The sequence below is a fragment of the Mycteria americana genome, chromosome 18 (assembly GCF_035582795.1).
Source record: "Mycteria americana isolate JAX WOST 10 ecotype Jacksonville Zoo and Gardens chromosome 18, USCA_MyAme_1.0, whole genome shotgun sequence".
Lineage (NCBI taxonomy): Eukaryota > Metazoa > Chordata > Aves > Ciconiiformes > Ciconiidae > Mycteria > Mycteria americana.
This window is the reverse complement of record NC_134382.1, coordinates 8,908,101-8,928,020: the sequence shown is the minus strand read 5'-3', so window position 1 is coordinate 8,928,020 and position 19,920 is coordinate 8,908,101. Positions and strand designations below refer to the sequence as shown.

Genomic DNA, 19,920 nt, shown 5'->3' with positions numbered 1-19,920 from the left:
AGATTCCTCTTCGTAGTGTTATCATCTCTGTCGCCGTTATGCCACTCGTGTAAATCATCGTTAGAATCGTGCTTTAGTCACGTGAATAGTAATAAAATTTAACTTTTTGTATCTAAGGGTAAGGGTGGTCCTGAAGAACGCCACACGCGCTGACGGCGTCTCCTTTTCTGTGCTTGCTGGGGCCGTTTTCCCGGTTTACCGTTGAACAGGCAGGGCCGGGCCCTTAGTTCACCATCTCCCTGCCAGCGCTAGAGCTGACGCACTGTAGGAAACCGGCCATTTGACAATTATTGGGCGATTTTTGTCACTCCCCCGTCAGACCTCGCCCTGTGGCCGCCCCGAGCCCTGCTGTCCCCTTCATGGCGGCCTCCGTCCCACAGCGCCTGCGCTACGCAGCGTGCGTGGCACGTCATCAGCCTGCTCCGGTGGGCGGAAGTGGCGCGTTTGTCCCGCGTTGCTCGTCCCAGTCTCCGGTAGCGGCGGCGGTGAGTGGGCCCGGCTCCGGGGGGGCGGCGGGCGGGGGCCCGGCCGGTCCCTGCGCCGCATCGCTGTCGGCCCGGCCGCGGCGCGGGGCCGAGCGGGAGCGGGGCCCGGCCGCCAGCCCGGGCGGAGGTGGGGGCTCCAGGTGGAACCGTTGAGGCGAAAACGGACGTCGGGGGCCGCGCGGGTGCGGGCCGGGGGGGCTGCCTGATCCCCCCGCGCCCCACGGCCGCTGGGTCCGGGCAGGCTCCGGACCCGGGCTGTGCTCGGGGACGGGGCTGAGTTGGGTCTGTCCGGGGGGAGCGAGCGGCGGCGGGGTAGGAGGCCGGGATCGGCGGGTGCGTACGGCCGGTTCTGCGTCTGCCTCGGCGGTGAGACACCGGACAGTGTTTGTAGACGGTGTTCGCATTTTACTCGAGCAGGTCCCGAAGTTCGTAGCAAAGACTGTGTGTGCTTCTCGGTTTGAACCGGACTTTTCTGGTTCAGCGTAAGTCAAGTCCAACTTGGCTGTCCCTGAAGATGGTATCTTAAGTGCTTGTCTGCGTGCAGAAAGTCAGTGTAAAATAGTCATAGCTGTGTTGGACTGTGCAGTTTGTGTAGGTTTCATGAATGTCGTGTTCTTTTTCAGAGTTTGGTTTTTTTTTTTAACTCAAATGGGTGATGAAAAGGATTCTTGGAAAGTGAAAACTTTAGATGAAATTCTTCAGGAAAAAAAACGAAGGAAGGAGCAAGAAGAGAAGGCAGAGATAAAACGTATGAAAAATGTAAGCTACCCTTTAGTATATAAGCATTTCTAATGAAACCTGAGGAGCTTCAGTGCCTATATCCTCATTTTCTGATGAGAACAAGGCTTCTTGCCCTGTCAGCGGAATTCCTCTGTGCTCTTACGCATGTTTCGTGTGTGATCTCTTAATTCCAAAGTCTGACAAAAATACAATGCTTTGGTAGGATCTCGTTGGCCTCTCGTTTTATACTCGTTTTATACTCGTTTTATACTCGTTTTATATTTTCATAGTTGTTGGTTAGAAAAGGAAAAGAAACTGATGTGATTAGCTGGAAGCTGCAGTGCAAGTAAAAACCTTTTGAAGATTTTATAGAAAAATAGGTTTAAATAATTGTTTTTGAATAACTTTTATGTTACTATTTGTTTTTGTACAATTATTTACAAAATAACATTCTTTCTGGAAAAAACCCACAATAGTTAATGCTATCCTCCTTAATCGTTGTTTAGTTTTGTCTAATTACATTGAATTTACAGAAGTTCAGCTATAATTGCAGTCAAACTGCATTTGGCTGCTTACAGCTATGAAATCTCTGCTTCATAAGTTCTTTACTGGTGCGAGCAGTTGAGGAATGGCTTTTGAGCCAGGAATGGAAGAGCTGAGTGCTTTTACATTTTTTCATTTTGTGACATAAAAATTAATTGCATTTTGTTTTTTCCCATTCTTGCGTTTCTGTCACAGTCAGATGACAGGGATTCAAAGCGGGATTCTCTTGAAGAGGGGGAGTTGAGAGATCATCGCATGGAAATAACAATCAGAAATTCACCTTACAGGAGGGAAGACTCTATGGAAGACAGGTAAGAATAAGAGAATAACCTTGTTACCTTAAGAAGAGTTCCTGAAATTAACCTTTAGAAGTACTGAGAAGAGGGTTTAAAAATATCTGAAGGGCAAAAGTTTATCTTTTTTAGCCTGCGGACGTGCCATCTTGCCTCCTGTTCGTAGAACATGCCAGGGTATCATTTTGAAATACTGATTAAGGCTTAACAGAGTATTGTGGTCTAGTTTTGGCCACTACCTAGTAATAAAACATTTCGCTCAAGATGCAGTTAAAGCAGGCCTGCTGAGTTCTGTTTAGTGCTTAATTCATCCTCAGTTTGCTTGTGTATTGAAAGTACGCATATAATAATAGCTTAACTTCTCATCTATGTGACTGTGATTTTCTGTAAGGTACTGTTAATGCCTTGGTTCGGGGTATTATGGAAAGGAACTTTAATATAAATTAATAAAATAGGAAAAAATGCATTCTTTTCAAGATGGATAAAAGAGGAAATAACACGCAGTCTGTTTGACAGGACATGTAACCTTCCTGAGTTTATTCATTTGTCTTGTATTTTAGAGGAGAAGAAGATGATTCCTTGGCTATAAAACCACCGCAGCAAATGTCACGGAAAGAAAAAGCCCATCATAGAAAAGATGAGAAAAGGAAAGAGAAACGTAGACATCGTAGTCATTCAGCAGAAGGTTGTTATTACTACATTTGGATAACATTTCTGGTAGCTTCCCAAGGTGAAGCCAAACAGGCACTATGTAGAAAATAAATAACAATAACTACAAACTACAGAAAACACGTCAGGTGGATAAGACAAAGGAATTTAAACTTGTGTTACTTCTTTGTTTATGTTTAATGCCCTTATGGGAATGACAGGGATATATATGTGTTTGAGAGGACAGTAATCACTTTGGGACAGGAACATAGAGTCTGCTTTTACTCTTTGAAGTCTGCTAAGCTTCTTTCTGGCTTCACTAAGTGAGTGGGCTGAGCTCTGCTCTTTGTACCTGACTGTAAAGGAAAAAAGTCCTTTCTAGAAACATTCATGTTGTATTCCGGTTACTAGCAGCCTTTTTCTGGTTTTAATGCAAGCATTTGTGCAAGGTTTTTATAATCTTTTAATTTTCCAACACCCTTTCAGATCAGGATTTTTCCATTAAGAAAATAACAGAACATGAAAATAGGTTCCCATAAGTTTCATCCTGTCTAATTTTGCTTTTTAAAAATAGGAGCGCTAAATATTTTGAATAGTAACACTCCAAAATTCATTTTTGTTTGTTTAGGGAAACATGCCAGAGTGAAAGAGAAAGAACGGGAACATGAGCGTAGGAAGAGACATAGAGAAGAGCAGGATAAAGCCCGTCGTGAATGGGAAAGACAGAAACGGAGAGAAATGGCAAGGGAGCATTCCAGGAGGGAGAGGTACATCCATCCCTCCCTCCCCTGTGACAAACCAACAGAGAGATGAACAGCTTCCTCCTCTAATCTGTCTCTAACCTTTCATTGTTTCATTGACAAAAAAAGTCAGAGCAAAAACTTGTAAGGTCTGATACCAGTGCCACGTTCCTGTGAATGTGTTGTCTAATGAAAATGTGTTCTTGACTTTCATTCCTTTCTAAGTGACCGTTCTAAGTGACTTCATTACAACAGATATTTCTAGGTGAATTCATTGCCAGTGTTTTACTGTAATGAAAAAAAAAAAAGCACAAACCAGTTTTGCATAGTATCAGGGGATTTATTAACTGAACTTGCTTAATTTCTGTTTAAATCCTGATCAGGGTACAGAAGCTCCTGTTTGAGAGCACATGGTCTTTGTCTTTGAAACACTGTTTTTAAAGGATCAGCTGAAAAGCTACATCTGTTTTTGACTGATACACAATCAGTGGTATTGTTGCTAATGAAATTGAATGGCCCTGCAGTTTGTTACAGAAAAACAGTTTTCCTTTACTTCATAAGCTGAATTTGTGGTGAACTGTAACGTTACAAAAAATAATTCCTTTCTAGGGATCGTCTGGAGCAACTTGAGCGAGAACGAGAGAGAAAAATCAGAGAGCAGCAAAAAGAACAAAGGGAGCAAAAAGAACGAGAAAGGCGAGCTGAAGAAAGACGTAAGGAACGGGAAGCCAGAAGAGAAGGTAACTATCTCTGTATAAATGTTGTTTGGGCTCACTGTCTGCTGACACAATGGTGGAATGGAGGTATTTTTTACTTAGGTCAATGCTAGAATTTAAAAAAAAAAAGAAAAGAAAAAGGTTGGGGTGCGGGTGAGGCTTCTACATGGGGGGGAATCTGTTAGGTTTTACATGGGGAGATAAACCAATATGCCTTAAATATCATGGTGTATCGGTTAGCCAGTAAGTCTTTCTTTGCCTCTCTCTGTTAGTCTGGTTTCCTGTAGAAACAGAATTTATGTAATTGACGTTGTCTCTGTGTGTGTGCGAGTGTGTGTATCCATCATGATCCCAGTCACTTCTGAACTCCCTGGCTGAGTCTAACCCAATTTGATAGAGGTTGAAGTCTCAAAATTAAGTGTTTTAAGGATTTGGGGAAATAAATTGCAAAGGGAGGGAGAGAGATCATGTAAGTACTCCAACCATGAAAAAGGCTGTAGGGCGAGTCAGGTGGGGAAGATCTGATAACTGAGCAATTTAAATTGACTTCTACACATGAACCCTCACTTTCCGTAGCATATCAGATACTTGCAGTCTGAGTTCAGATCATTTTTGGTTAAAGGATCTCTGTTGGTCCCAGCTTTCAGAGGTAAAAATCAGAGCCCGTTCCTGTGATCAAGTGACAAAGACTGTTCAAGAGTAGCAGAAGCCATATTTATTGCTATTCTTTCTAGCTCGGCTCATACCAAACAGCTCCTTTTTGTGCTTGGTATTTACACTGATGGTGTTCAATCTATCTAGCCTTTCATTTTTGTTATTTTTATCGCTCTAAATGTTCTGTCAGCTCCTTCTAACCCTTAGCTGTTTTTATTCTTTTATGTATCTTCCTGGTCTGTCTACTTTTCTCTCTGGCATTAATGCCTTAGTTTCAGGGTGTTTACTGTCTAGTACATAGGGCATCTTGCTTCTGTTTCCAAGGTATGGCAGCACCTTTCTCTAAGTAGTACAAACCCCTATTTTATTGTGCATGAGGTAAATCATAGTCCTTTATTCTCCTAGATATAGTTAGGTTCCACTTCCACTCCTCCCCATTACCCTTTAGTTTGTAAGGAAAAATGAAAAGTATGCAAAGCAAGTGGTTGTGGCAGGCAGAAGTATTCTAATTAGGGCAGGGAGAATGTAACGATTTCTTCCGGTTTTGTTTTCACTAGTTTCTGCACACCATAGAACAGTGAGGGAAGAATATGGAGACAAAGTAAAAATGAGACCCTGGAGTCGCAGCCCATTACGACAGCAAAGAGACAAGCTTGAGCAAGGAGATAGCAGGAAACCAGGTAGCATTTGCCACTTGATAATGTCTTTGCCTGGGGGCTAGGAGGAGCTGTTCTGGGGTAGTATTTAATTTTTAGTAGTAAACATATGTCCCGTACTCTGTTGAAAGACTTGTCCACTTCAGCCATGGTGGCATAACTCTGGAATATTCGTGAATATGTACATACGTACTGTTTTCTAAAGCAATGCTGGTTTTGCAGGTAATTGTGCAAGTAACAAATTGAACGAATCTTTCCTTTTTAGTAGTAGGAGTAGTCATTTTAAAAGTTTCAGAGTTACTGCATTCAATGATGAAAGAAGCAGCTGACTGAATTTTTAAAATTTTGTAGTTTCATTCCCTTGCAGATTGTTTACACTAGCTCCAGTTGGATTTGTTGTTAGGAACTAAGCTACCTTAAAAAGTTACCTTACAGGGATCAATATAGTTTAAGCATCACTGATATTGTCTTGTAGAAGAAAATAAATGCTTAAGGCAGTATTCTGGTTAGATGGTGAAATTTGTTTTCTAAGCCAGAAAATGGTCCTTCCCACGCGTAGAAGGTCCTAACTGTGAGCAGAGAACTTGCGCAATTGACATGAAAGTGTCTTTGGTTAAAGAAGAAAAGCTCCGTGTCTGCTTTGTTAATGTGTGTAGCTGTAAAAGTAAGTGGAACTATTTCAAGCTGATTGCAGATTGTAATGAGCTGAAATTCCAGGTGGAGGCAGGCAGTAAGTCCTTTGAAGCTACTGTCTAATCTATCAAGTTATTCACATGTGCTATTTCGTGGTGGTCCAGAGGGACTGCATTAGAATAGTAAGCACTGATAGTAAGCGCTGTATGTACACACATTAGTGAGACTGTGTTGTGGTGATACTTGTTACCATGTTACTTTTATTTTTTTTTATTTATTTTTAATTACACTTAGAGGGGCTTCGACATAGATCATGTTTAAAAAAGAAAACGTCAATATTCCACATTTTTGGTTGTTGATCCTGCACCAGTGCAATTCAGAAAAGCTGTTTGTCTTTTGAGCAGAGTGTGAATTTTTTTTTAGTGTTCTGTATTTCCAATACAGAATGTTCAGCACCAATTTAACGGCCAGAGAAAGTAAAGCAGTTATCTGGGTATTCAGAGTCTTATAAGTAGAAGTGACATTCAGTCAGCACCCTGTTTTTAATGTTTATGGTCTCAACAGTAAAAGAAGAGAAACCAGAAGAGAGAGATCCTCTTTCAGACTTGCAAGACATCAGTGACAGTGAGAGAAAAACCAGCTCGGCAGAGTCTTCATCAGGTGATTAAATGCAATTTAGTAGATGTAATTAATTGTACAGTTGTCTGTTGAGGGAAATCTGTTGTTAGAGTGTGTGCCTACTTAGTTATGTGTTTGATTATTCCTGAACAGAATCTGGATCAGGCTCAGAAGAAGAGGAGGAAGAGTCTAGCAGTGAAGGTTCTGAGGAAGAGGGAGAGGAAGAGGAGGAGGAGGAGGAGACGGGAAGCAATTCTGAGGAAGTGTCTGAGCAGTCAGCTGGTGAGTAACATAAAGCAGGTCCTAGAATGGTGTGTTATGATTTTCTTTGTTTCTTACTCTGTATTGTTTTATTTGAACATTTTCCTTTTCTCTTAGTCTAGGATAGGCTGAGACCTCACAGGTCAAGATAACTAAAAAGAAAAAAAACAAGTACAAGTCATATTCTATCCTTTTATATAGAGGTAATACCAATTATTTGTCTAAGAAGCCAGATCAGAAAACTGAAAGCCATTTTTGTCTTCCTAAATGGTGTAAGGCTAACAGTTCAAGTAATTTTGTAACATAACAAATATTCTGTAGAGAACAATTCTGCACTTATTTGGCGGGTGGTGAAATACAAATGTCTCTGCCATTTTGAATTATTTTCAGTTGCAAAGTTCCGATTTTTTTTTTTTCATGCCAGTACAAATAAATGAACATAATTAAAAAAGGTTTAGTAAAAAAGTCTACTTACAGCCTTTCTTGTAATTAATTAGTAAAGAAAAGGCACAAAAGCATGCTCTGATGGCTGGGTATTTTTCTTCAAAATCAATTACCGTTAATAAGCAAATATTCATAAGTTTCCTGGCTTAATTTATTCACCTGCCCCATCCCTGAATTCCCAGATAATTGGTAAGAATTGTATTCCCTGTTGGAAGCTGAAAGGTGCAGTTCTGTTGAGTTAGGGGAAGCATTTGCTTTCCAAGTGAAACAGAAGTACGAGGTCACTAACTAGATAGTGGTGAAGAAGGCCTGGCGAATTAGAAAAGCATTTCGATAGTGATCTGCCGTACAAGGAACTACAGAAGCATTGAGTTTATTCAGTTGCACTTGATTCTGTTTTGCAGAAGAGGTAAGCGAGGAAGAAATGAGTGAAGAGGAGGAACGGGAGAATGGAAACCACATCCCAGTTGGTACAATGCAAATACTGAATATTTAAAGAAGTGTTTGGCTGAGTTTTTGCAGCCAAATAAACCTATTTCTACAAATGTTTAAAAATATTTTAAATGTATTTCTTGTTGCAATTTTACCGTCATTCTAAAGCATCATCTATTTGGCATTTTGGGGCCGTTCTCATGTCAGAATCAGAAATTCCTTGAAATCTGTTCCAAGGTCTATGTTTAGAGGAAATCAGATCCTAGTTGAATGAGCTAATGTTTCCTTCTTTTTCATTTTGGGTCTCTTGTCCTGTCCTCTCGTCAAAAAAGCTTTGCAATCAGAATGAGATATACCGGGTCAGTTTTCTCTCTCGTTCTGTTAGTGTAAAGATTTATTTTTCTGGCGTGCTGTATTTACTGCTGGAAATTGTATGTACGTGACTGTAAACGAGTTCTTGAAAGCATCATCTCTGCAAAGAGGAGAAATTAGGCTTCTCATTGATCTTTATTGTTGCAGTAACTTCAGTTGCACGCCTATCTCATGTATAGTGATCAGTGTTTCACTACCCTTATTTGTCTAAAGCTGAGCTTAATTATTCCAAACGGCTCCCTCTTTCCACGACTGATTCTGACTTTTAAAGTTACAGAGTCGAGGTTTGACCGAGATTCAGCAGGAAGCGAAGTAGAAGAGGAGGAAGTAGGGGAGGGTACCCCTCATTCCAATGCAATGACAGAAGGAGACTATATTCCTGACTCACCAGCTTCCTCCCCCATTGAACTGAAACAAGAGCTTCCTAAGTATCTTCCTGCGCTTCAGGTAGAGGATCACTTAAAGGATGCTTGAGAATATCATAGGCAAATGGATTTCCCTAGCTGCTTTGTTAACGTCATAAACACATATTTGTGCATGAGAGAGTTTATGAGCAGAATATGCCTTGCTGAGTCAACGTCACAAAGTACACATTTCTGTGTGAAATACTGCTGTCTTTTTTTGACAAGGAAAAAATGTGCATGGAGCAAAAATGAGATTACTCTTTTAGATATAGATAAGAATGTAATGATGCATTTGATACTCTGATATCTTGGTGTTGCTATCTGAAAATAGGTACTTGTGAGAGAAGAGTTCCGTTAATGTGAATAGCAACTGATGGGTGGTTATTCTTTTTGTAGCCAACAGCAAAGCATAGAAATATGAAGAGAAAGCACATTTTTATTAATTGAACGTTCATGTGAAAGGTATCAGTCTAAGGTGCTGAGTTGCTGCCTTTGCCATTGTGGCAGAAATTGCAGTTTATTCTGTGCAAAAGTGAATGAGTGAAGAGTTAATGAAATAATTTAGTTAATCTACTAAAACACAGACTCTGTCCAGGATTCCTTTAGAGATCCAAGTAAAAATAAACCCCAAAGATACCTTTCTCACATGGCGTAGTCATATTGTTGAATTCTCTTGGCAAATTTTAACTATTCCTGTGAAGTTGCTGAAGTTTACCTTATGTCTTCTTAAGAAAACCAAGCAAAACCCTCCCGCAGATGCTGGCGGAGTAAATGTTGTCCGTCTGTCTGGTTTTTCAGGGATGTCGTAGTGTGGAGGAATTTCAGTGTTTGAACAGGATTGAAGAAGGAACATACGGTGTAGTGTACAGAGCAAAAGACAAGAAGACTGGTTAGTATAAGTGGTCTCCAGTTATTATCTTCATGGTATTCAGGGCTGCAGTTGTATGCAAATTACAGTTCTGCATTTTTCATTGATGAACAAAATCTGTCTAAAATACTTTCTTCTTTATCAGGAATAATCTATGCTTTTTAATAGGATGTGGACTTTGACATGAGGGCTTCACTTGCAGCTCTTTGAGTTCAGTAGTAATCTCTGTATTAGCCATGATGGTGTAGAACAATTAACGCGATTTCAGTTTCTGGCTCGAAAGGCAGTTATTTCTGGCTTGAGATCTGCTGTAGTGGGAAGTTTTCAAAATTCGATATAAGTGTTCCACCAGGCGTCACTGTGAGCACAGCTACCGATCAGAGAATTCATAAAGCAACGGTTGGTGTGCAGTGAGTATATACTGCAGTATTTCGTTGTAGAAAGGAATTTCACTCTTTTTAAGCTCCCTCTCAAAAAAACCCAATTCTTTTGTATAGAAGTGGATTTATATTTTTAAAACTCAAATCTCTTTGTTTATCTGGTTTGTAATGGCAAGCGTCTTGAAGAAACTATTGCATTTCCTATGAATGGTGCAAGAGCCAACCATCAAGTCATTTATATGTTCCTCTTACATGGTGATTCCTCAAGTGAAATAAACATTTGCTTTGATAGTTCAACAAAAATAGTGATATTAGTGCAACACTTATTTTTTTTCCTGGAAAAAGATAATGCCCAGCGATATGGTCTGTTCTTTTGGCTCTGACCTTGGTTTCCCTGTAGTGTTGCCGTCGCTAGTGATACAGTACTTTCTAGCAAGCTGGTCATTTTCAAGGGGAAGTGTAGCACAGTAAATTAAATATCTGTAGTTTTAATTAGAGTTGGCAGATGGTGAAGAGAGCTTGTGAAAAGCACTATGTTCCAAAGCAGACCTAGACAGAAATTAGGGTTATTCTCAGGTTCCAACTGACAAGCTGTGATTTTGGTGACAGGGTTAAATTCTGGATGCCTTGGTTCCTCTGTTTATTTTCGCATAGTATGACCATTTGGTCTCCTTTGGGGAGTGGAAGTATACAGCTGGCATCGTGGTTTCTCTGAGTTCACTTGTTTACTGGACAACTACCGTGAGCTCCTTTTTCTTTTCCTTCTCTGTCTTGAGGCCCGCTCCGAGACTGACATAACCATTCTTCTCCACAATATCACGCAAAACCCAGATGTATTTAAATAATTCACTTCAGTAACATTTTGATAACACCTTGGTTTCAAGTCGGGTCTTTAAACAGAGGTAAACTGCATTTGAGGCGTTTCTGTCCTCTGTCTTATCTTCCTAACTATGGTGAGGACTTTAGAGTTAAGTACTCTTTTTCTGTAGTTTCTTTCCAGGTGAGTTACATCAGAATACACTAAAATCCATGATGCAGCTTTTAGATTGTTGTTTTGGATTTTATTCTTCAAACTTGGCAATCGTGGTGGTGGTGGGTTTTTTTGTTTCTACTTTGCTCATGTGAGACTGACTCTGCTTCTTGGTTCAACAGAATGTCTTGAGTAATGGTTTTCATTGAAATAAATTAAATTAATGACAGAACACTGAGGAACCTCTTAATGTGTATTTTATTAGCTGTGTGATGGGAAACCTGTAATTAATAATTCTGTTTTCTTTGCAGATGAAATTGTGGCTCTGAAGCGACTGAAAATGGAAAAGGAAAAGGAAGGCTTTCCCATTACTTCTCTGAGAGAAATAAATACTATTCTGAAAGCACAACATCTAAATATTGTCACTGTCAGAGTAAGGCCACAATCTTCTATTTCAAAAGTATTTTTGTTCTTGAAATATTGCCTCTTAGCTTTTAAAATGCCTTATAAAAATGTTAGTGTTCGTCACAGAGCTTGTTTATATAAACAGCTGTGTACTACCCATAAAACTGTATAGACATTACTTGTCTCTACATAATCTGATGTTTTGCAAAAATTAGCTGTTTTGGTGGTTTGTTGTTTTTTTCCATAGAAAAATACATTTTCTATGGATTTTACCAATGACAGGTTCCATTTATCCTCTTGCCAGTAAATTTCTAAAATTCATTTTTGCATGCTTTTTAAATACTGTGTGCTTGTTTTGATCATTTGTTTCTGTGTTTTAGGAAATCGTTGTAGGTAGTAATATGGATAAAATCTATATTGTAATGAACTATGTAGAACACGATCTCAAGAGTCTGATGGAAACAATGAAGCAACCATTTCTACCAGGTACTGTTCGCCATAGTCTCCTACGATTCTCAAAACTGGAAAACTGGCCAACACAAACCTCAGTGTCTTTGGGCTGTACTGACGTCGGAGAACTAGCTTAGTACGGTGACGTGTATTGCCCTGGAATGTCCTATGAGTGTTCTTTGGAACAGAGACTTCACTGCTTTTTCTCTGGTCGGTCTGATTTTATTGATGCAAGTTAAGATAGGATCGTGGGCTGGGAGTGCTGATATTCATAGTGGTATTTGGCTGATGAATCCAGTTTGCATGCTTAGGGTGAAGTAGAAGTTCAGATGTGAAATTGAGGGAGTTTCCCCTGTGCTAAACTGGAAAAGAACACTGGGTTTTCATTTTGGCCACTTCCTGTGGTTTTGGGAGGCATTAATTTCCAAGCATTATTTGGATGCATTCCAGCTATCCAAATTAATTTTGCTTTATTGGCAGCTCTGTGGGTTTAACTGCTCTTGTTCTGTGACATACTTTTATGGTGCAGTCTATACTGTGCTTTTAACTTGACATCCCTTTCTTCCCCCTGCCCCCTTCCCTGTTCTCCAAACAAAAAAAATTAAACATAGATTTCTTCTCTTAAATGTATCTGGCTTCTTTTTATCATTTTAGGTGAAGTGAAAACCTTGATGATTCAGTTACTGCGAGGAGTCAAGCATCTTCACGACAACTGGATACTTCACCGCGACCTGAAAACTTCCAACCTGTTGCTCAGTCATTCAGGCATTTTAAAAGTAAGAATTACATTAAATATACCCCACTTATGAAAAAGCTTGTATTGCAGAACTGCGCTGCATTATAGCTATGTCAAGAGCTGGATAGAATGGTTTGCATTAGTCTTTAAGAGGTAGGAGGTGTGGCTTGTAAAACATACAGTTGCGAAAGAGTTAACTTTAATAGTAAAGTAAAGTAAAGAGACTGCCGTGCCACAGCTATAAGATTTATGCTAGGATGTGACTAATAAGCATGCTCTAGTGATTACTGAATTCTTTGTAGTGGGATTAGGAGTCTGAACAGCGTTCTCTTCCTGGTGATGCAGCATACTATATGCGTCACAGTGCACTTTTTCTATATCGGCATCATAGTGTTTGAGCTGGGGTTGCTCTTTCAACTTGAGAGATTGTGAGGCTTAATAAGGAATATAAATCTCTGTAATAGTGCTGAACTGTACTGTTACTGGTGGAGATGGAGATTCTCTTTACAAAGAAAAAGTCTTTAAAAAAAGTTGCACACTTTAAAAATCTATCTAACCTTTCGCTGACTTCTTACAAAAATCTAAGAGAAAAGCAGTACTAATAAGATCAGAACATAACATTTCAATTTTTACTTCTAAATTTTAGATACCAATTGTATATTGCCATTATTTACATCTTACAGCTGTTACTGTTGTTAAGCCTTTCCCTTTCTCAGGAAAACCGGACTTTTAATTTCTTTCTTCCTTGCAAAGTTGAAGCCAGCATCTATTGTTGTTGTTTGGTTTTGTTTTCCCCCCTGCCATATAAGCTTTCTGTCAAGGTGATCAATAACAGGAACTCTTACTTTTCCTCAGGAAGGGAAAAATGTTTTTTCCCTTCAGTGGAAAAAGACAAGGAAGGCCGATGAGAAACAGTGTATTCTGTGTGGCTGTTTTTGAAGGCTGGAAGCCACGCAATAGCCGACACGGCCAATGCATATTGGCACTGTTAGTAAACGGTATGGTCAATGTTGGAAATATTCCTGATTACCTATTTTCATTTAGGTTGGAGATTTTGGACTAGCCCGGGAATACGGATCTCCACTGAAGCCTTACACGCCAGTGGTTGTGACGCTCTGGTACAGGGCTCCAGAGTTGTTGCTTGGAGCCAAGGTATGTTTCTCCTTATTCTTCTGGCTGCTAGAGGAATGACTCTTCAGACTAACTTTATTTTATAATTTACGAACAAAGTATGAGTATGCTTGATTCTTTAAATTGATTTAGAGGTGGAAATTCTGAATCTGCAGTATTACTTTTCTTCATAATACAGCTAAAAAGGTTCCATCTTCCACAGACAGAAGGTGGGTGGGTGACAGATTGAGTTTTTCTCCTTTAGAACGCTGATGTGGTAGCACTGCTGGACTTCTTGTGGATTGGTGCAAACTGTCACTGTCATCTTAGGCAGCTGGATTTTTATTTTTCTTTTAACTTAGTCTAAAATTTGTGACACCTGAGAGCAGAACAAGGTGCTGGCAACATTCCCTACTGATTACCTGTTTCATAACTGAAATCTGGACGAAATCAGTCGGCTTCTGTAGGGCTTCAGTGACAAGAACCATGCCAGAAAAAAAATACTGTGCTACCACCAAAAAAAATGGGTGCAAAAGTGAAAGAAGCCCTATGCTATCTTTCAAAGATGTTTTTGCAATAGGAGAAATGGCTACATTTAAGAGAAGAGATGTACCATGGAGATGAGGTTTTGTGCCCGTAACCCGAGATTGCTGTGGTGGCAAAATAAGGGCTAAGGATCTCCGTGAAAGAGAATGCTTTGCTAGTTGTGAAGCTGTTTGTGAGTGAAAAAGAAAGGCAACATTGTGGAGGCTTTCACGTTTCATCCCGTAGTATTTGTGTATATGGGTATTACTCATAATTCACAGTAATTTTAACTTTTAAACAAACACAGTTGAGACCTGTGCCTTGGGTATTGGAATGATTGTATGTGTTCTGTTCAGAGTGGTGGAATCTTTAAGAAAAAAACCCACATAAAACCCCAAACCAAAACAACAACAACCCCCCCCCAAACAACCTAGTGAAAGTATCTTACTGATTTTGTAAGATAGAATATATTCCTTCTTTTCAGGAATATTCAACGGCGATAGACATGTGGTCGGTAGGGTGTATATTTGGAGAGCTGTTAACGCAGAAACCACTGTTTCCAGGGAAGTCAGAAATCGACCAGATTAACAAAGTTTTTAAGGTAACATTTTTAACAACTATGGATTCTAACTGACTGGTTTTAGAGGCAGGTACACTGGAGTAGTAAGAAATTAAAAATGCTTGTTGCTCTTCGACAGAGATTCAGCCTTAATAAAAGGCTTATTACTCTGATTCTTGTTTTAAAAAGCTCATAGGAGGCTAAGATCATGATTTGTGTTTTCTCCGTTTTCTCTGGATACTTACCAACTCCTATAGCTACGTAATGAATAAGCAGAAGGGTTGCACTCCAGAATGAGTTTATTAAGGAGATATTTGAATTTACAGGATCTAGGTACTCCAAGTGAAAAAATCTGGCCTGGTTACAATGAGCTGCCAGCAGTAAAGAAGATGACATTCACGGAATATCCCTATAACAATCTACGCAAGAGATTTGGAGCACTCCTCTCTGATCAGGGGTTTGATCTGATGAACAAGTAAGCGCTAGCTTCTAGGGTTTCCTTGGGGTGATGTATTCACATGCTATGATAGTGGTGGAAAATGACTTTGTGAAGCATGGTGTTTCAGTGCATTTAACCGTGTCAAAACACGCTGATGCATTTGAAGTTTGTCTGTGACATTCCTTGCAACAGCTTTGCTCAGTGTACCATGCTCTTAACACCTGCTGTTAAACCTCAGTCCAAGATTATTCTTGCACACCTATATCCTAGAAGAACAGAAAAATGTTTTAGTAGTGGTTTCAGCTCATTCATGTCGTGTTTAATTATGTGGTGAGTCAGCTATCACGCAGTCTGCTGATGGATCTTGTTAAAACAATTAAATTACAGTTGAAAAAAGGAAAAAAAAGCAGTACATTCAAGAGATGATATTAAAGAATTAGGAAAAAAGCAGTCTTGTTTTTTTCCTATATTTTCAAAGTTCATGAGTTCTGTCCCATCTGATGTTCTGGCAGTCCTTTTAACTAACTCTACTGGTGCATTCTGATTGCATTCCAATTCATTTTTCTTTAAAAGATTGACAGTGGCTTGAGAGATTTTTGTTCCCCTCACTCCCCTAATATTCCCTTTGAATTTCATGACATGAAGTAGTGGAAATGATTGAGTTTCAGATCTTACTAAGAACTTTTTTTAAAGTCTCTCTTTAAAAAAAATAAATTAAAAAAAAATTACCTTTTTTTTTTTAAAAAAAAAAAAAGAGGGTTATGACAGGGCTATGTCTTCATTAGTTTCGGTAAGAGCGACAATAGTATTCATGTGAGTCTGGAACTTACAGAAACACATGAGTAAGTGTACGTAAGTCAGCAGAACTCATTACGTGTACAAATCTTGGGTATATAAGCGTTTACATAGTCAGGGCCAAATACTGTTTGGTAGGATGAATAGTACGGTAAAACATGTTTCCATATTACGAATGTTTTAAAATAATCAACCTCAAGCTGTACGGTTAAGTGACACTATATGACAGTATTCTGTGGTGTATCAATATAATCTCAGTTGTCTCCTCTAAAAAGCAAAGCAGCATTGTAAAATATTTTAACGGAACCGTCCTGGATCCCTTTTGAGCTATATCTGACTACTCCTAGGTTCTGAGGTGCTTAACGACTTATACCTCTAAACAGATCCCTACAAAAGCTACTTTTGATATGTAGTTCCAGCTGCAGTTCTATTAATTATAGGTTCATGTAGGAAGCATGCTTTTAAAATCAGCTAGCTATGTTAGATCACCCATATGTCAGCAATCATACCCATTAATAGAATTATTTGTTAAAAATCAGAAAATTCTAAATTGCATTTCCGAAGAATTTATATTTTTGAGGCTAAAATTTTTCTTCTTTCTGTCCCTGTCTCTCTTCTTCCCTTTTTCATTGTCTTCCTAAATTCTTCTCAGCTTTTTGACATACTACCCAGCCAGAAGAATTACTGCCGAAGATGGTTTGAAGCACGAGTACTTCCGAGAGACTCCCCTTCCTATCGACCCCTCCATGTTTCCCACCTGGCCAGCAAAAAGTGAACAACAAAGGGTAAAACGCGGCACTAGCCCACGACCACCTGAGGGAGGCCTTGGATACAGTCAGCTGGTAAGCACAGCAGATCGAGGCAACTGACATCGACTTCTGATGTCCTCAGACGTGTCCAAATCCTGATTTTGGAAAGTTCACGGGGAGTGCATTTTGTTTCACGGGGAGAGCCCTGTGGGGCTCGGGATCCTGAGACTCACCTGTACTTGCGTGAAAAAGACACTAGAGAAGTCCAGCTTTCCCTCTCTTCCTTTTCAAAGGGCGGGTCCGATTACTGTTGTATTCACAGAATCATAATTTCAGTACATAATCTGAGAAAGAAATGATGCCTGGTTTTATCACAGTGCGGAACAATTTTTCTTTTGAAAGCGTACGTTGTTTTACACTCAACTAAGCTTTCAAAGCTGCAAAGTTATTTTTGAAAAAAAATCCAAAGCCTGGTAAGTTATGCATATCTTGCGGATAGAAACAGTCTCCTCTTTCCAGTATTTGGAGAAGAATTCAAAAAAGGCAAGGCTGGTGTTCTTTCTATCTGTGGGGATCGTGCTGCCCCTTTTGAAAAAAGCAGCTGGCTGAAAAAGATGCCCTTGTAAGTATGGCGTGTTACAGTCTCAGGTTGCTAGAATTAAATTCTAGCAACTTCTTACTACTGGTTCCATGTCTCAGCATGGATGAAGTGGCACTGTACAGTTGTTGTGCCCAATTTAACAGATGAAGTAGCCTAAAAGTTTGTTTAGCCTTGATTTTTGAGGGTATAAAAATTGACATGGAGGGTATGCAGAGTGTGTTTCATCAGATGCTGAAGAAGTGTAGTTGACACATTTTATACAGTGTGTTCACAAAGTTTTTTCATCTTTCAGCTGTGCAGTCAAAAGTAGGTATACCAACTAGGAATACACTTGAGATGCCTTTTAGAAAAGAGAACTTTTGAAATCGCAGTGTTTAAAGAGCATGAATAACACTCTGCATTGACCTTAGCTATGAGGCCGCTAAATCAAACATTTGTTTCTCATCTCCTCAACACAGTTTGCTTTATTTTGTTGTTGTTGTTTAGATTTTTGTGTTGGAGGGGTAAATACATCTGCACACTTACTGAGAAATGAATCGTGATTGGTTTTCACAGGGTGATGATGATCTGAAAGACACAGGTTTTCATCTGACCACCACAAATCAAGGAGCATCTGCTGCAGGACCCGGTTTCAGCCTCAAGTTTTAAACTCGACATGAAAGGGGAAAAAAAACCCCAAACAAACAAACAAACAAAGAGAACCGTTCATGTGAGTGGATTTCTGAGTGCCCCAGTTCTGTTCCTCACGTCAGGGAGACTAGATGTTTTTCACAGGGGAAAAAGTCAAATGTCATCACAGATTCAAAGGCTCTTGCTGGGTGTGGAGTATAACTGCTGCATTCCATTAGAGGACTGGAATTAATCCGAAAAGCCAAGGATCATTACAAAATTTGACAAAGGAAAACTTGAAGTACAATCCTGGAACAGTTTCTGTTTTCTTTTTAGTTTTTTTTTTTTGTTGGGTTTGTTTTGTTTTGTTTTTTTCCTTGTAAATTTGTAGAATTAAAATACATTTTTAATTGTTTAACAGTGTGAAGGATTTCATTTCTTCACATGCAGCAAACTTGGATGTTGGTGGCATTAAGTCTTCTAGAGTGTAAAGTTATTCCCCCCCACCGCCCCCAAATCTGTGCTGACACTGTTACAGCGTATTGTCAGCCTGGGCAAACAACTTTTTTTTTTTACTTTAACTAAATTATATGTGTCTGAATATAGTTAAGGCAAAAAACCGTAACAGTTCTGAGGTTTCTTTCCTGTTGTGTGCCTTGGAGAGAGCTAGGCTGGGTTGGCTCGATACTCACTGACAATATTTTTGGGTGCACTACTGAGCTGAACACTGATGTGTTGTATACATGTATTTACAACGGCACTGGTGCAGAAGAAGTACTCTATTGTTTTATAACTCAAAGACTTAATATGGAGACTTGAAACTTTATTTTCTATAGAAAGTTCTTCTAACTATGCCCTTTTTCCATTAAAAAAAAAAAGAAGAGCTTAGCTTTACTGATTGTATAATGCCGTATTCCAGTCCTTTCTCCAGACCAGACCATATTCCAGACCAGAGGAATCATGTTGGAATATCACAGCCTTCTGAGTCTGTAATTTATATGATGCTATCATTCCTTTCTGGGAAGAGATTTGGAAAATACTGGGGTATTCAAGCAGTCAGAACTGCGCACCAGTCCAGTAAAAGGATTAACTTAAATTACAAACATTCCATCAATTTCAGTGCATTTTAAGAGTTTTTCTGGGTAAAGGCCTTGGAACTGGAATGTGGATGTACTAAAATTGTGGTAAATGTTGAAAACAGTAGTTCTGGGTTTTTTGTCTGTGGAGGAATGCAGAACTATTTTCTCTTTAGGCCTGATTGATTGCCTAGTACTGAAGGAGAAACAGTTCTATTACTAGTCTGTTAACTGAAGTATGCGTGGTTTTAGCAAGATTCCTCATAGGTGGAGATCAATAACCCGTTGAAAAGCAGGGGGGGTTTTGCTGCATCCCACAGAGTAGAGGACAGGAGAGCCGTTTTGCCATGGCCTGCGCTAAGCTCTGAAGGGTTAGAACAGGACTGCGTATTTTGTATTTCAAGCTGTGCTGTGCGTCTTGCACTCCGTGAAATTATTTCCTTTCTAGCTTCCTTGGCATTGTCGCAGCCAGTGTGGGCATCACTGGAGGCTCCACGTTCCCGACAAAAAGGATTATTCATCTAAGTTGGGATAGTTTTACTAGAACAAAGAAAACCTAATGCTGGATTGCAATGGAAATTTAATACAGTTATGAGATACATGTAACTCCCTTTTTTTTTTTTTTTTGGTAGAAGGGAAACACCAGCTCTCCCTGAGTAGTGTGACATTGTTTGGTTACTGCATCTCAGCTTTTACGTTGTCTCAATTGTCTATTTTTGCATAGAGTGCTTGCCTTTTATGATCCTGAGCTTAATTGTCCATGCAAAGAAGCATTTTTAAGTTTTATGCTATGCTGTACTCTCAGCTAACTCTGATGGTAAAACTGTCCTAGGGCAGCGGAGAATTGTACTGATAGAGCCTTTCTGCTCTAATACAGAGGTCTTCCCAGCCTGCTAACCTACGCTGCAGTGCGTGAGATGCTTTGCAGTACTGTTGGTGCTTTTAAGTAGGAAGGAACTTGTTTCAAGAGGTGAAGAGGACAACCGAAAAAGGATGAACCTAAGCAAAGAGGAATGTAGGCTGCTTTAA

At 39.6% G+C, this 19,920-nt stretch overlaps 1 protein-coding gene across 5 annotated transcripts; it reads left to right on the top strand.

The window, feature by feature from the left end:
- Positions 1-442: 442 nt before the first annotated feature.
- Positions 443-18,654, top strand: LOC142418680 (cyclin-dependent kinase 11B). 5 transcript variants are annotated; one of them, XM_075520849.1, is made up of 20 exons: positions 445-485; positions 1,109-1,244; positions 1,944-2,059; positions 2,602-2,726; positions 3,318-3,456; positions 4,039-4,169; positions 5,357-5,479; positions 6,653-6,748; positions 6,860-6,988; positions 7,816-7,881; positions 8,487-8,662; positions 9,418-9,508; positions 11,149-11,270; positions 11,623-11,728; positions 12,347-12,468; positions 13,473-13,580; positions 14,548-14,664; positions 14,949-15,097; positions 16,509-16,698; positions 17,762-18,654. In XM_075520849.1, the coding sequence occupies exons 2-20, from the start codon at positions 1,134-1,136 to the stop codon at positions 17,852-17,854; spliced, it is 2,310 nt and encodes a 769-aa protein (XP_075376964.1). In that variant the 5' UTR covers positions 445-485; positions 1,109-1,133; the 3' UTR covers positions 17,855-18,654. The 5 variants fall into 5 exon arrangements, with proteins under 5 accessions (XP_075376968.1, XP_075376967.1, XP_075376964.1 ...); XM_075520851.1 differs by having other exon boundaries at positions 446-485; positions 8,493-8,662; XM_075520850.1 differs by lacking the exon at positions 445-485 and adding an exon at positions 496-625 and having other exon boundaries at positions 1,111-1,244.
- Positions 18,655-19,920: the final 1,266 nt, after the last annotated feature.